Consider the following 17,984-nt stretch of genomic DNA (forward strand, 5'->3'; position numbering starts at 1 on the left):
ACCTCCAGGGCAGGAGAGAAGCCTAACTGGGGTTAATATGTGTGATCCACTTCATCTTTTTTTATGCCAATTCACTCACAATACCCTCTGCCCTCTGTTCTCTCTCTGGGACTGAGGAACATCCTACCCAAGGGCTACTGCCTCACCAGAAGCCCTAGAAAGGAAATGAAAAAGCTTGTAAAAGTAAGCAAATACTTTCTGCATCTATCTTCAGAAATGTACATTAATGTATACTAACTCACATTAATATTTCTAATGATAGGATTTTAAATAGGACTCAAGAGAAACAGGCATTAATTATACCCATTCAACAAAACCCAGCCCATTAAGCACACACAGGACCTGTTCAACCAGTATACTATGCACACACAAATGGTTGGTGGTTGTGGTGGGGTGCGATGGTTTGGGAGAAGTTTCGAGGAATATTTGCTGGCTGAAGGGCAATAATTCAACTAGTGTATTTAACTGCACTGGCTTCTGAGAACCGAACTCATCTGCAGGGAAGCATAATTCAAGAAGTAATTTTTCCTTTCCTTAAGTTTGTGGTCTGTTGTTGTTCATTATACAGTTGACCTCTTACAGACTCTCTTAAACAAGAGAACTGTCCCATAGGGTTTCCTAAGCTTTAATCTGCATGGCAGCAGATCAAAAGGTCTTTTTCTTCTGCAGAGTAGAGATGGACTTGAACCAATGACTTTGTGGTTAGTAGTCAAAGCACTTAACTATTGTGCCATCAGGGCCCTATATTTGTGATTAGGTGCCTCAATTCCTACAACTGTTCTCTATGCATTCTAGATTCTGGCTTGAGTGGTTTAAAAAAATTTTTTTTTTAATTACTCAACTCTCTTATGTTAAAGGTTTGTCCTCAGCATGAACTCTTTAAGTTACATTATTTTAATAGATTAATTTTTTACCTAATCAAATTTTTATCTTTACTATACTTATATTTATTCCCAATCTTAGCCACAAACAAAAACATTTAAAACACTGCCTTAACCTTAATCTACCCTTTTGATCCTGTCAACATGTAGACATATGCTTATGTCACACAATTGTGAAAATGAATGATTACAATATAAGGAATACACTTAGGAGAAAAATCTTACTGTAGGACCTAAACTGGACAAACTCAGGAGTGGGTGTAATGTTTCAAGATGCAGTAATATTGTGTTAATCAAGTCCAAGGTCCTTTTAATGTAGTATTTCATTGCTGATAGTAGTCACCAAAGATGTACCATTGGCAGTTATGACTGCTATTAAAGCTAACTCAAGTCTTAACAACTATTGAAACCTTCAATTCTTTAAAAAAATATTTTTTTCAATACTTAAAAATATCCAGAATTAAAATATTTTCACTTCTATCTTCTGTTAGCAAAATTTCTTAGAGAGACAATGGGCCTCATACCTATAAACTACAAACTGTTACCTATGTTTAGCTCTTTAAAATTTCACCTTTTCTGTCTCTCAGTGTGGAATGTTAAGTTCGGGAAGGCAAAAATAACTTATTCATGTTTAATTTTCCTACATAACCTTGCTCATAGTAGGACTTTACTGCACTGGATTGAACAGCCTATCCTGTGCACATATCTGACTTTTCCCCGCCTTCGTGTAGATAGGAATCTTTCCTGCCAATTACTATAAACTCTCTCTCTTCTCAACACTACATTTTCTCTATTCCAAGAAAAGTGATCACCTTCCATGTAAAATTACCTTCCCACAAAAACGTTCATTTGACTTATACCTAGTGCTAAAATATTACGAGTTTCCACTACTTTCCAAAACCAAAGAATGTGCTAGGGAACTTGAAACAATATCAGAAGACAATTCATATTAAGAGTTAGGAAACTGGTATTTAAAAGCATGGATAAAGGTAATAGCTTAATCTAATCAGTGTTTTAAAAATACCAAGTTTCATAATGTAAAGATCTTACTATACTGGAAATAAGAGAGCAGTTTAGTAGCTTTAAAAAGAAAAGCCATTTATACCAGGCCTCAAGAAACTTGTCCGTGTCTGGCTTTGACTCCAATGTCAGACGTTTTTCCAACTCAAAGCTATGGATGGAACGTAACTTTCGCACCAGTGGAAGATCTCTGTCTGGCTGAGTAATCTCTGAGCGGACCCGAATGGGTGAACCCAGACTTGGAGCATTCAGCAAACCATTTCCTTGACCATGGCTGTTTTCTTCTTCTGTAGTAGCCTGGACAAAATAGAAAATAAAACCATGAAACACATTTCAGATCCTATATAAGAGGGGAATGACCAAAACCTTTTAAAATAAAACACATGACTGGGATGTGTTCTCAGAACATTAGTTTATTTTGAGTTCCTAACTTGATTACATACCTGCTTGCTGCTGCTTGTTGCTAAGGAGTCAGTTTCTACTCAAGGCAACCCCATGTGTGTGACATAGAACATCTCGATTATGTCCGTATGGCAGATTGCCAAGTCTGTCTATCTCCCATGGAGCTGCTGGGTGGATTTCAAACACTAACATTTCGTATTCAAGCACATAATCCTTCGCGGTACCCAGTACCATTTATTACATGAGTTTTCTTAATTCAGTCTCAGTTTCAGTATTATTTGCATTTTGGAACTTTGGCTTTTTTTCACCTCTGGGGTGGGTGAGTGAAAGAGGATTTACAGGAATAAACTACCGTATGTATTCAAGGACAAGTCGACCCAGATATCAGTCGAGGCACCTAATTTTACCACAAAACTGCATTAAAATGTGCTGGAAAACTCAGCTTATACTTGAGTATAGACAGTATCTAAAAAACTAATGACCTTGGCTATTTGCCTATTTGCACTAATCTGACTAGATGCTTCCAAGGATCTCATTCCACTAAACTACTAAAACATTCTCTTTAAACTAATTTCACAAGAGTTACCAGGTGATGCTAAAGTTGAGTAGTTCCTGCCTCATTCCCCCTTTTAAAGCAAAACAAAAACCCTGAGCTATAGCAATAAGGAGCGGATGAGACTGCCTAAGGACAGACCTCTAAGAGAAACATACACCCAAAAGACCAAGCCCCTTGTCACTGAGTGGATTACAACTCATAGCGACCCTATACAGGGTTTCTAAGACAATACATCTTTATAGAAGCAGACAGCTTCACCTTTCTCCTGAGGGGTGGCTAGTGAGTTTGAATTGCTGACCTTGTGGTTAGCAACCCAATGTCTAACCCACAACACCGTCAGCACTCCTTTAAGGACAGATTTCTACAGCAGCACAATGAATGATCATAAAAATATCAAACCATCAAACCTTGGGCTGGGAGTAGAGTGAGCAATGGGTCTTCTTTTTTAAAAAAAAAATCATTTTATTGGGGGCTCATACAATTCTTATCACAACCCATACACGCATCCACTGTGTCAAACACATTTGTATATTTGTTATCATTATCATTCTTAAAACATTTGCTTTCTGCTTTAAAAATGATTAGGGCAAAGAATGTACAGATGTGCTTTATACAATTGATGTATGTATATTTATGGATTGTGATAAGAGTTATATGAGCCCCTAATAAAATGTTTTAAAAAAACACAAAAAAACATTTGCTTTCTACTTGAGCCCTTAATATCAGCTCATTATCCCTCTTCCTCCCTCATGAACACTTGATAATTTATAAATTATTATTATTTTGTGATATCTTATACTGTCCAACGTCTCCCTTCACCCACTTTTCTGTTGTCCATCCCCCAGGAAGGAGGTTATATGTAGATCCTTGTAATCGGGTCCCCCTTCCTACCCCACCTTCCCTCCACCCTCTAGGTATCGCCACTCTGGTCCTGAAGGGGTCATCTGTCCTGGATTCCCTGTGTTTCCAGTTCCTATCTGTACCAGTGTACATCCTCTGGTCTAGCCAGACTTGCAAGGTAGAATTGGGATCATGATAGTGGGGGGGAGGAAGCATTTAAAAACTAGAGGAAAGTTGTATGTTTTATGTAGCAACAGGACTTCTATTCAGATTCCAAAAACTCCAAACTTACTGCCATTGATTCCACCTCAAATTAACATTATACAGGGTTTCAGAGTCTAAATCTTTAAGTATCTTCCCCCAAGGAAAGGCAGGTAGGTTTAAACTGATGACCTTTAAGTTAGCAGCCCAATGACTAACCCATCAGTGTCACCAAGACCCAAGACACATGGGGCCCATTTCATGTCAGTTTCAAGGTAAACTCTGGCTATCCTAGAGCAGATGCTAATCTTGGAAGGAAGGTTTCTTCAATTTTCCATTTAGACCTATGGATGTCCACCAATTATCAATTAATGAGTAAAAAACTAAAGATTGTTAAATACACCAAAAGGCATACACCACCATGACTGAGAGTCAACAGAAACAATAAAAGAAATCTTAATCTAAAGCTTCCAAAGTAAAGGGTCCAATAGCGAGAATGTTTGCAGTTTCTAAGCAGCTTAAATCCTCCACGATTTGTTTACAAACAAATCCATGCTCCCTATCTCATTCCGTGCAGCCTCGAAGGGTCCAACCAGAAAGACTAGAGGGAACCCTCTTGTCTAAAAGAGTTCTAGGGAGACCAAGGACTCAAATACCCCAGATCATCCTTTGTTCTCTCTCGTGCTGTTCTTTGCTCTTGCTTGGTGGGCCCTTTGAAATTACCTACCTACCTACCTACCTAGTTCCTTTCTCTGCTTCTATCTGCCAGCTCCTTCTTTCTTCACTTACTGGTTCCTGCAATAAAGTTACTCTCTGCAATAAAAACAGCAGGCAGTGACTGCAGCTAGGGAAGACCCCCCCCCCCCTTAACTCCTTCTTCACCAAATTCTATTGCAGCTTGCTACTGAGTCTTTATTAAAACCCGTTTCTGTTTTTCGGTGCAATATGGTTCTTGTAGCCTCTATACCAGGCTAGGTCTCTCCTTTTCTTTCACAGGACTCCAACCTCCCTCGACTACCCTAAACCCTTTTAACATAGTTCCTTTGATTTCTAAAGCTCCCATTATCCCTAAATAAAATTTATTAACTAATACTCATGTTTCTTTCATAGCTCATCCCTTGTCTCTAAAACCTTATACAAAGACTACATATATGAAACTGGTTCGGATACTCACAGCATCTACCTGAGTGAATTGAAAAGATAAAGTGCTCAGGAAAAGCTTGGTGAGTAGGAGAAATAATGAATAAATCTATACAACCTAGATTTTATGCAGTATATAGTGTCTCACTACTATCAAGTCAACTCTGACTCTTAGCAAGTGAGTTTCTCTGCCCCTGTGAATTTCTGAAATGAAAACTTTAGGGGAGTAGAAAGCCTCATCTTTCTCCCAAGGAGTTTCAAATAGCTGACCTTGTGCTTGGCAGCCCAACTGAGAAACCACCTTGTTACTGAGCTTAAAATGCTTTATGCGACAAGCAAGAGCAGGATCAAGGAGAAATTTGGGGGCAGCTTATCCCAAGACAACAAATAATTAACCATTTAAATAAGGTATATGCATCTCCCTTATACTCAGCAGGCCTGCTCACAATCCTAGTGAAGAAAAAAAGCATGTAATTTATTCAACATCCACTTTGTCAGCTCATGCTAAGATGGATTCCAGACCATGTCCAACCTTCACTCCCTCATTTCCACTTGAGGCTGTTTTCAGAATGGGAGCTTATACTTCAATGTTCCACCTTAAAGAAAGGGCTCAAAACCCTGTTACATCATTTGGAAAAATTATTCACTTCTGTTTTATAGATGTTTCTTTTTTTCTCCTCATTGTCTTAAAAAAAAACCAACCAACAACCAAACCTTTATCTTCCCCACAAAACATTAAGATGGTGATTAATGTTTGGTCTTCATGAGTTGGCTGTGGTAGAATTAGCAAAAATATTACAATTACAGATATGTATATCATTAGTAATACAATGTTCTTTCCAATTCTCATTAAAAATTTAGAATCATCTAGGGAGGGAGATGAGGGGGAAGAAAGGAGGAACCCATCACAAGGTTGGATATATAGCCCCCACCACCACCTGAAGGGGACCAATAACATAAATGTGGGTGAAAGGAGAAAAGGGACAGTGTAAGATACAAAATAATAACAACAATATACAATTGATCAAGGATTCATGAGGGTGGGGGAGGGAGGGGAAATAAGAGGAGCTTGTACCAAGGGCTCAAATAGAAAATGTTTTGGAAATGATGATGGCAACATATGTACAAATATGCGAGATACAACTGATGTATGGCATGTTAAAAGAGATATAAAAGTCCCCAACAAAATGATTTTTAAAAATTTATACTGATGATTAAGATAGTTAAGGTTTATTGTACCAACCTGGCCAATAAACACGTGGGGTTAATTGAAGGGCGGAGGGATAAATGGCTCAGTGAGCCTCGCCTTTCTAGTTCTCGGGTCTCTTGCTTTCTGATGGTCGGACCAGGATGCAGCTGCCTTAGCCAGTTCCCTGCTTCAGTTGGGAAGGCTCACTTCCTGCAAGATATCTCTAAGGAGAAGCCACATGGACCTACCCCGATACAGCCCTGGGTGCTGGAGCAGCCTTGTGGAGACCCCTGCCAGTACTGAGATGCTTACACGTTTACTGATTCGGCTTTTCTCCTGCAGTTGGTGTCACTGTGTGTGTTTTATGAGATGGAGGAGAATTTTGTGGATTGGTGTCGGACATATGGGCTAATGTTGGACTTATGGGCTTGGACAGCAGGGTTAGGATGCTTTCTTAATGTACACTTACCCTTTATATAAAACTCTCATTCATATATATATATTTTTTTTTTCTGTGGATTTGTTTCCCTAGTTTACTCAGACTTAACACAATGATGCTATGCTATAGATAGGAGAAAAAGAATAAGCAAATACAAAGATGTTACTATCTATGCAAGAAATACACACCTTACAAATACCAAGCTTTATCTTGTTCCTATTGGCATCCATCTCTTCCCATACATCCTTCTCCTGGGGACGAGGATGTCCCAGAGATCCAGGCAATTTATCTGGGGATATGCCAACAGGGATGCCATTCTCTCCATCACTAAGTTGTTCATCTGGAAATACTTCATCTGTATTTTCTCGAAGCAAGTCTCCAGGAATGGGAGTAGCGTTGGCAATTCTGAAAATGAGGGAGAAAAAAGATAGAGATATTAATAAAGGCGATTTAACCATGGGGTGTGTGTGTGCTCTAAGATAGATGTGGTGGTGATTGTATAATTCCCCTTGATATGATTGAACTATTGACCTACTCAATTGTATGTTATATAAATTATGTGCCAATAAAATTGTTGGAAAAAAATACTAGAATTAAAAAATAATATCTACTTTTTCTGGATTTAAGTGATGAGGTCCATACACAATTATGAGAGTAAAGGAAAAAAAGGAAGGAAAAAAAACCCTTGAGGACTCAGGTCACATGAGTCCTACAGATTTTATTAAATTGTTGTCTGTATTTTAATTGGTTTTCCATTCAACAATTTATACACATACTGTGTCATGACATAGCTACAATTCCCTCAGTGTAACAGCACTCTTACCCCTGCTTCCCTGATGGGTTCTACATTCATCCTGCTTTCCTGCCCTTCCTGCCTTTCACGCTTTGTTTCTAGACAAATGCTGCTGTTCAGGCCTCCTACGGTTAGTTGTACACAGAACAGAGCGTGTTCCTCCCTGGTAAACCTACTCACTTTACTAGCTTATCTAGTCAAGTTGATTTTAAAGTACAAATTCTAATAACTTACTGATTTGACAATACTTTAGAAGTTGGATACTGCCTTGGATACATGTTTCAAGAAGTCTTTGGCAATTATAATAAACTTCTCTATTCTCCATTATTCTTAGCGACAATTATTGACAGAAAGTTGGAAAGTGTAATTACAAAGGACACTACCGTATGTGTGTCATGTGGTAGCCCAATGGAACTAAGCAGTTGTCTCATCAATCAGTTTTTTAAACTGTGTGTATTGTGTATTTGTTTGATCATTTATAGACTTCTTACTAAGCACTTATTATACGTAAGGCCGTAGGAATACACAGAGAAGGGAGAAAAGTCTTGCCCTCCAAGGGAAATGAGAAATTCTGCACTTATTCATTTTCATATAATTCTACCTGCATGATCCTGCAGGAAAATATTTTACTCTGACAGCTTGCTTCCCAGTTAGCACATATAAATAAATATGCGTCAGTATTTGCTTACATTGCTTTCAAAGTCAGCTGAGATCCTACTGACATGAATGGTGCTCTACCCCTCAGTTATTCACTGAGTGATAAGGCCACTGCCAGCTCTTCTGTGCCATAGCTCCTTTCCACACACTAAATCGTTTTACTTTTTGTTGTTATGGTTATTTTTAATATTGTTGATTGGACACATTATTTAGCACACATGTAACATCTTCTGAGAAGTGTTCTGGAATCTCTACAAGCAGGAAAAGCTTTCTCCCATACACAATACTGGTACACACAATTATGATGAATAGCAAAATCGGCATTTTCTTGATAAACTACTCTAAAAATAACAGTTAGACCCTGGCCAAGACATCATAATACCGTACAAATTGAAGAGAGCAAAGATCGACGCTTTTCAGGCACTGCTTCCATCTGATTTGACGACCTTCATTATCATCTTTTCTACAAGGGTCAATGACAGAGGGTAGACTTCTCTATCAAGAGGCACAGGAACACAATCTAAAAAGGCACTCAGAATGGTCCCCCAGGGAAAAACCTTATTATACTGACGGTGGAAGCATATTAAACAAGGTAGTTAGGTCTAAATAGTTCAGCAGAAGGATTTATAAAGGTAAAAATCAGAAATGAAACTTTTACTAGAGACTTTTCAGACATGAATTCAATGTAATGAATTTTTTCATACAAGAAATTATAATGAACACTAATCACTACTTGTAGATAAAAAACCTTTAAATGCCCTAGTTCCTTGACCCTTTAAAATTATTTTTATCATTTTCCTTCTCTTGTTGTTTTATTTTAATTTCCCCCTGCTCTTATTGAAAGCAGCCCTTGTGGCATAGTGGTTGGGCTGCAATCTGCAAGGTTAGCAGTTTGAAACCACAGTCGTTCCAAGGGAAAAAGAGCTTGCTACTCCCAGGGATGGTCAAAGTCTCTGGAACTCAAAGGGGCAATTCTACCCTATCCAACAGAGTCACTTTGAGTCAGTACCAACTAGACAACAGTGTTTGTTTTTTCAAAGCCCTTATTCAATGCTCCTTATTGAATCTTCATTTAAATCTTTTCTTTTTGCATTTTTTATTTCTTTCTGATTATGAAGTAATTTGTTTTTACCCTTCCATTTCTTTCCTGGAATCAATCATCTATTACTTCATTTCTTCCTCTTTATTTATTTTTGTCTATTTATTTTGTCATTTTAAAAATTTCTTATTCAAGGTAGTTTTTAATATCTTTAGATCCTTGGATCTATTTAATTCCATTTAGGATTTGTCTTATGGTTTCCTTCATCTTCATGCTTGTTTTACTGAGTCCTCTTCAGTTGACATATACTGGATTTTATTTTCTATTCTTTTTTTTCAAAGAACTATATATGGATCATAATCTTTTTGTTATTCATTTTTGTGGTCTTAGTGATTATTGTAGTATTTAGGCCTAACTACCTTGGTTAATATGTTTCCACTGTCAGGATAATAATGTTTTTTCCTGGGAACCATTATCAGTGCCTTTTTAGATTGTGTACCTGGGTATATAACCTTTTGATAGAGAAGTCTATCTTAGGTCACTGACCCAAAGGAACTACATTTGGTGGATGTTGCAGAAGAGTAAGAGTAAATAAACCATAACCTATTCCTGATTCACTTTGAAAATTAAATCATTCTCAAGAGAAATAATGCTGCATGTTTCTACCCCATTAATTTAAGCCCAGTATGGATATAATTGTGACTCATTCTTTCTAGAGCCCCATATATATTTTTTAGACATAAATGCAACGCCTTGAGAAAATGAGTCACTTGGCCTGGAGGCTCAGCTCAGGATCAGTGTTGGAGGGTACAGGCAGGTCAACTGGCAGAACACAGTCCACAGAGGAAATGCTTTAAGTCCTGGTGGATGAGTAGGGCTGGGGTCTTAAAATCTTGTCAGCAGCCACATAAAGTGCAACTATTGGCCTCCCTCTTTTCCAAGCAAAGAGTGCAGTAAACAAAAAATATATGGTAATACTTAGTCAAAAAGACTAATACGCACACAAATATCAGCTTCCTCTCTGAGCCCAGAAAGTCTAGAAAGTTCCTATCACTACCCCTTGCTCTCAAAGGGATCATACTAGAAGGTCCTGCAGCACAAAACTCAAAATCATAAAAAAAAAAGTTCAGTACCGGGAGGGTGGGGTGGAAAAAAGGGAACAGATTACAAGGATCTACATATAACCTACTCCTGGGGGTACGGGAAACAGAAAAGTGGGTGAAGGGAGACGTTAGACAGTGTAAGATATGACAAAATAATAATTTATAAATTATCAAGGGTTTATGAGGAAGGGGGAAGCAGGCAGGGAGGGGGGAAAATGAGGAGCTGATGCCAGGGGCTTAGGTGGAGAGCAAATGTTTTGAAAATGATGAAGGCAACAGATGTACAAATGTGCTTTACACAATTGATGCATGTATGGATTGTGATAAGACTTGTATGTGCCCCTAATAAAATGATTTTTTTAAAAAAGGTTCAGGTTTACTGGTCAGAGATGGTGGAATTCACCCTTGTGCTCAATTTCCAGGCAAACAACAGAGTCTATAAGGTGGACAGTAACAGTGGGGAGGTAAGAACTTCTTAGAACTCTCAGTGATCTGAGATCCAAAGAGCAGCGTCTGCCCATCAGCAAAGCTCCAATGGCAAGAAGGGTTAGGAAAGGAGGAAGAATGGAAACGGGAAACAGGGAGGATGTGGGATGCTTAAGTTACATTGTAGCACTGCAACTGATGTGAAACAAAATGTGTATGAATTATTGAATGAAAACTGAATTTGTGTACGTATAGAATGTGATAAAAGCTGTACGAGCCCCCATAAAATGATTAAAAAAAAGAAAACCGGATTTGTTTTGTAAACCTCCACCTCATTCACAATGAAACATTACAATAAATAAATAAAACAAAAATAAGTAAATGCAACAAATGCCCTTTCCGAGTTTGATTTTAACCTGACATTTACAAGTAACACCAGTTTAACTAAGCAACCTTTTCACCATAATCTATTATTACTTTCTACAAAAAGGCATATATAATAGGCGCGTTAGTTCAATAAAATCCATAGTATTTCCCCGATATTGTAACATTTTGGTCATCTTGAGGGGTATGAGGTGGATGAAATAAAAGACATTTTTTAACCAATAAAATACATCCAGTAAAGACTGCTAAGCAATCTGTTTTGGTCATACCCGATTGCAGCAGGGGTCAAGCGGGTGTGTAACTGAGGAGTTGTAGAAGTGGTGGTGGTTGTTAGGGAGCCATCAGTTCCCGTCTTCTCCCAGTCAAAAGGGTCACTCTCAATTACACCAAAAGTCTTGATGCTATTGTCAAACACGGATGTAAGAAGCTAAATCACAAAGAAAAAATAATTGAGTGAGTCAACAATCACTTTATTCTAGAAGAAAAAGTACTCCTGCACCATAAGACGGCTTTGTAGTATGAAGTCAGGAGAATTTTAATATGGACTATCGGTGGACAATGACACTGAATTAATATTGATGTTTCTTAGATGTGCACTAATGTTGTAATTGTGTAGGAAAATATCTGTTCTTGAAAGATATATCATGAATTATCGTGATTTCTCATCCTATGAGAGGGCTTCAATAAGTTCATAGGAAAATAGAATGAAAAAATAATGAAACTTTTCCACGAACTTTTTGAAGCCCATGCATATAAAATGGTTTGACAAAAGAAAATGTGCTGCATGTGTTTAGATGAATCATAGTCTTGGCCCTTTTTTTGGTGGGAGGCAAAAGAGAAGAATGTTTTAATATGATTCATCCTAATACATAGAGAAAGGAATAATATGATCAGTGTTAACAATTGATGTGTCTTCTTCCTTCTCACAGCTCTCTAGTCAATACTGACACATAGCGACTCTATAGGACATGGAAGAACTGCCCCCTTGTCAGTGTCCGAGACTGTAACTCTTTACAGGCTTAGAAAGTCCGGTCCTCCTCCTGACCTTGTAATTTTGCAGCTAAGGATATGTAAAACTTTATTGTGCATGCTTTCAATCTTTTGAGGGGTGTTAAAATTATTATGTGGGTGTGCACATACATAAATTATAAAAATTAAATTTGCCCTATTACTTTAAATTATATGATATATTTTTTGTCTTGAAATTACTAAATTCTGATTTAGTCTTGAGAAAAAATTCACAAAGATTTTCTTTTACTGTTTCTGATAGCATACCACCATTTTAAATTCTCCACTCATCATTTCCTCTTACTCTGTTTAGTATCCTATCTTTGGCCTTTCTTTCTTCTTCTATCTTCTTAAGAATCCGTAGGAAGCATCTGTTATTTTACATCCCAGTCAGCTTGCTCTCTCTTTATTCAATCTCGAACATTTCCTTCATTAGATGCTATACGTCTCAATACCAGGTCTCATGGAAAATTTAGTATGTACACACTTGAAATTTTCCTATTTTCATTTAAAAAATTCAAATGTCAACTTATCTTTTTCTATTACAATTAACAGTCATAGACATAACCATTTTCTCTCTAGTACTGTTAAATTCAGCGAATCCTGGCAGCACAGTGAAGTGTTCACCTGCTAACTAAAAGGTAGGTGGCTTTTACCTACCACACACTGCCTGAGAGAGATCTGTATGGCTTGCTCCCATGAAGAGGGCCAGCCTTGGAAACTGTGGGCTGTTTCTGCGCTGTACGATAAGGTTGCTGTGACTCAACAGCAGCGGGTTATTGGGTTCTGGTTATTTTAAAATTCTATTTCCTTATTTCAATTTCCAGACACTGAGCATACCACATTTGATATCTGCAATCAACTTTAAATTTTGCTTGTGAGTTTTGACCACTACCTTCCCCCTCAATAAATAAGTGAATTGGGTCAAATTTCATGAACCTTAATTTTCCCATTTGTAAATGAGAATTTGATCTTGTATGCAATCAATAAAATGTAAAGCAAATCACAAATATCTGCTCTTCTAATTTTGCCTCTTTTGATTAAATTTAGGGATAACTTATTTTCTGCATCATTAAGCTTCTGATACCAGTTCATAGCTGTTATGAACATATTTATATCCTTTGTACTCAAGGATTTAAACCAGCAGTTCCTTAGCTGGCCTCCCTGTCTCCACCTAGTTCTACTACTCTAATTCATTTTAAGCAGTTACTAAAATAATCTTCAACTAATATTATTTGAATCTCATTTTGTCCAATAAAGATGCTATTACTGTCATCTATCCAGCATCCTCAGACTTTAATTTAGTTCCTTCAGTAGCCTTTTGTGCTCTCCAATTTCATTTTTTAAACTCAATTTTCTGGATCTAGACAATCTTTTTCCCCTGCTTCCTATTTATCTCCGTGCATATCCTCATATTATGAACCCTACCTAAGGTCAACCTCTCAATCGTCTTCTATTTTACCATGCTCATATTATCCCCATATTTACTGCAAGCTCTAGTTCCTCCTAGGAAATTCATGCTTGAACTCAACCCCTGGCCACCAAGAACAATTACACACCCTACTGAATAGTGGAAACCACATGGATATTTGACTTAGACAGACAAGATCTCTAACGTCAGTGTTCTACTTAGTAATTGTGTAAATTTAATTTTTTAAAAAAATTTCTTTCCTTTTAAAAAATTAAGCTTTTCTCGAAAATCTGTGTAGCAGTATTAAGTAAAAAGTAAAAGCTGTCTCACTTTGCCCTGCTCCTGGTCTCGGTTCTCAAGAGTTAATACATTCTCATTGCACTATAATAAATTACTGTATAGTCTTCCACATAAAACAAGAGTCTTTGGGAAAAATTAATACATATACAAACACACAATTATGTACTGTCTTCTTACATTACACAAATATTACGATGGTGTATTTTTAACTCCTCATTGTCCACTGGCCATTTCACTTCTTTTTATTGCCATGTAATTCAATGGTTGAAACATATTATCTAGAGTTGTGCACAGTCTTCTTTTGGTGGCTCATCTTTGTTGACCTTACCTCTCGAGTACGCATAAGGGGTAAGGTCTTGGTCAGGTTCTCTAGTTAGCCTGGGGTCTAGTCTACAAATGGATAGACAGTAACTATTTTAAAAACCATAGACTATCTAGTTTAAACTATTCAATTCTGCCATTGTAGAGTGAAAGCAGCCATAATGGAATGAAAATTTTGTTCTTTAATACTCTTATTGGGGGCTCTTACATCTCTTATCACAATCCATACACTCATCCAGTGTGTGTAGCACATTTGCTTATATGTCGCCATCATTTTCAAAGCATTCTCTTCCTACTTGAGCCCAATACCAGCTCCCCATTTCTTCCCCCTCCCTCATGAACCCTTGATAAGACATAGGTTATTATTTTCATATCTTACATTGTCCTGTTGTCCCTCACCCACTTTTCCATTGTTTGTCCCCCATGGAGGGTGTGATAGGTTGATCCTTGTGATCAAGTCCCCCTTTTCTCCTTCCACTCTCTCTTTATCCTCCTGTTCTCTCTACTCAGATTGTTGGCCCTGGGGAGGGTTTATCTATCCTAGATTCCCTGTGTTACAGGCTCTTGTCTGGTTAAATCTGAATTTTATAAAGTTTTACATGGCATGAAATATTCTTCTTTTATAGTTAACAGTTCAACCACTTACTAAGGTACAAACCATTCTTAGTTTATAAACCACACAAAGCGAGTGGGCTAAAGTGTATTAACCCTTCTAGCCTGTCTTCACAAGCTGTCCAAATTTATTTATTTATAAACATACATGACTGCCTAGTTAACATATCACTTCAAGGTCTTTATTTCAAATTTGACTTACCCAAAGCAAAGCATTTTTATTAGGATATAATTCACATATCACTCAATCTACTAAGCTAAAGTAAGTTGCTCAGTTTACTTAAATGGATTTTTGTATATTTACAGAGTTGGATATCTATCATCAAAAATCTTAAAACATTTTAATTCTATTATTCCTAAGGGAAATCCCATCCCTTAGTTCACACCTCCACACCATTATCTCCCCATCCCGCCCAGCCTGAGGCAAACACTAATCTACTTTCACCTTCAATGGATTAGCTTTCGTCAACATTTCAAATAAACAGAATCATACAATAAATGGTCCTTTGTGATTGGTTTCCTTCACTTAAGATTTTTCCAGTTCCATCATATTGCAGCATGTATTAGGAACTCCCTTTCTTTTTATTGCTGAGTAACATTTTACTGCGTGGATATACCACCTTTTATGTGCCATTATCAATTGGTGGACATATGGGTTGTTTCCACTTCATAGCAATTATGCAAAATATTGGTATAAGCATTCATGTGCAAGATTTTATATAAGCATATGTTTTCATTTCTCTTGGGTATAACTAGGATTCGCATTTCTGGATCATACAGTAACTATGTTTAACAGTTTCTAAAGGAGGTATACCGTTTTATATGCCCACCAGCAGTCTGGGACCAATTTCTCTCAAGACTCACCAATCTCTCTCTCTCTCTTAATTATAACCATCTAGTTGAGGACCAGCAACAGTGCAGGACACGTTTAATGAGATGGACTGATACAGCACCACAACCCTGGACTCAAACACACTGAGGAGCATGAAGACGGTACAGGACCAGACATTTCACTCTGTTATACGAAGGGCACCGTGACTTACGGCTCACTCGGTGGCAACTGAAAACAATGAACGTGAAATGCTGTGTCACTGTGGCTTTGATGTGTATTTCTCTAATGACTAGTAATGTGGAGAATCTTTCCTTGAGTTTGCCATTTTTATACCTCTTGGGGGAGAAATGTCTATTTAAAGGCCACCCCAGTTACTAATTAAAATAGACTTGAGACCAAAATATATTAGTCGCCTGATAAAATAATCAATGTATATGTTTATATATATATGCACACACACACAACTTATATAGTCCTCATCCCTTTGAAGACACCCTGGTAGTACAATAATGGTTAAGTGCTCAACTGTTAAACACAAAGATGGTGGTTCAAACCCACCCAGTGACTCCATAAGAGAAAAATCTGGTGATCTGTTTTTATAGATTATATCTGGCCCTGTTCCAAGATGCCAGATGAGACCACCCAGCATGTGGTGCCTGAGATCCCAGTACTGAAGATGTCAGATCCCAAGATCCAGGACTGTGAGTGCAGTGAATCAGAGGAAAATCAGTCCCTTATCTGGTATGTGGAGAAACAAGAACATGGGCAATGATTGGGTCTGACTGGAGTCCAACAAATAAAGGATTTGGTGCTTTGGGAAGTGCTGATACAACCATGACCTCCTGAAATATGACTCTGACATTCCTATCACATATCCCACTACTGTTCCGGAAAGTACAATCCCTGAACTGGATGGAAAGACGTGTAGGACTGGCACAATATGCCTGACTGACCACTTCAAGTTTTTGTGGGCCAGGAACATGCCCAAGTTTGAACTAGCTCATCTCCTGGCTCTGGGGCTAGGTCCGTGACTAGCAGTGGAAATACAAGATCGGATTAAAGGGTGTGATCCATCATTAACAGAAATGGAAGCAATGAAGGATCTGGCACAGAGAGGCCTTTAATAGATGAGATTTTCTGTTCCCTGTGCCCCAATTTTCTTACCACTGCCCCCTCTTCCCCCTTTCCATTCCTAGCTATTATTAAGCCGCTGCAGCAAGCATTGCTGCTGGTGGTGGGGACACCCAAAAAGAATCAAAACAGTTTTGCTGCAAATTAGGCTGTAGAGAGAAGGGAAAGACTTGGGCTTGGAAAACCAGAAGACAATGTATAGCTCCTTCCCAGGAAGAGCAAGGTTAGATCCTATAGCAGTGGTTTTCAACCTGTGGGCTGTGACCCCTAAGGAGGGGGGAGGTGGCAGAATGACCTTTCACTGGGGTCACCCGATTCTTAACAGTAGCAAAATTACAATTACGAAGTAGCAACCAAAATAGTTTTATGGTTGGGAGGTCACCACTAATGAGGAGCTGTCTTAAAGGTCTCAGCATTAGGGAGGTTGAGAACCACTGTCCAACAGGGATAGGGGTTAACTGAAAGTGACTGCATTTGTTTGTTTATGGAGACAATCCATCAATAAAAGCTGCTTCTGCTGGTGAAAATAAAACAAAACACCTCCAGTATACAAAACTCTATGGGGGTAGTTCTATCCTGTTACATGACTTTGTTATGTGTCAAAACTGATTTGAGGGTACCTAACAATTAATATGGCCCTTTCAGCTATCATCCCTTATATAATTCTGGACTTCACAGGTCTAAGGCGATAGTCCCATGTGGGAGGGCATTATCTGCTAACAAACAGGAATACGATTGAGATTAAGCCCTGACCTCAGTGGAGGGTGTGAATCAGGCCACACTCATTGTTTCGTGGTTATGTTGGTAACTTAATTTGTAATGGATGTAAGGAATGATATGCTTCAGATGTGAAGAGAAAGCTGCTTCTCTAGTGGCCTGGGAGAAAGCCTGATTGGGATTAGCAGGAGGCCAATGCCTACTGAAAACATCCTTCCAGAGGTCCCAGGTCATATGTGCATAAATAAGATACAGCCCCGGGCAGAGAATAGATTATTATTTTGGGGTACATTAGAATGGTGAAAGGTTATGTGTTAGTTTGACTGTACTATTGATACTAAATGTAGCTCCCACTAAATGACTTTTCCAGTAAGGTCATGAGTCTAGTAAGAAGGTGGGAGAAGGTACTGATAGGAAGATACAGAGTAATTGTGAACAGGATTCCCTAAATTGCCATCCTGTTACATGTAAAATGAATGCTCTGAGAAGCAGAGGGGTGTGAGCTCATCTTCAGCAAAAGCCAGGAGTGGAGAGTGTCCTCTGAACCTAACACCTGGTTTAGCCCGCTCTGACCATCGGATT

The 17,984-nt window shown here is 38.2% G+C and overlaps 1 protein-coding gene across 2 annotated transcripts in view; it reads right to left on the reverse strand.

Moving 5' to 3' along the window:
• The window catches only part of TTBK2 (tau tubulin kinase 2), a 174,373-nt gene that overhangs the window by 33,511 nt on the left and 122,878 nt on the right, over window positions 1–17,984 (reverse strand). For both annotated transcript variants that reach the window (XM_075532131.1, XM_075532132.1), the window contains 3 exons: window positions 11,340–11,497; window positions 6,857–7,073; window positions 1,987–2,198 (listed from right to left, as the gene is read on the reverse strand). In XM_075532131.1, coding sequence (XP_075388246.1) covers window positions 1,987–2,198; window positions 6,857–7,073; window positions 11,340–11,497 — 587 coding nt within the window. The remainder of the gene's footprint in view (window positions 1–1,986; window positions 2,199–6,856; window positions 7,074–11,339; window positions 11,498–17,984) is intronic.

Source organism: Tenrec ecaudatus, chromosome 14, assembly GCF_050624435.1.
Source record: "Tenrec ecaudatus isolate mTenEca1 chromosome 14, mTenEca1.hap1, whole genome shotgun sequence".
Lineage (NCBI taxonomy): Eukaryota > Metazoa > Chordata > Mammalia > Afrosoricida > Tenrecidae > Tenrec > Tenrec ecaudatus.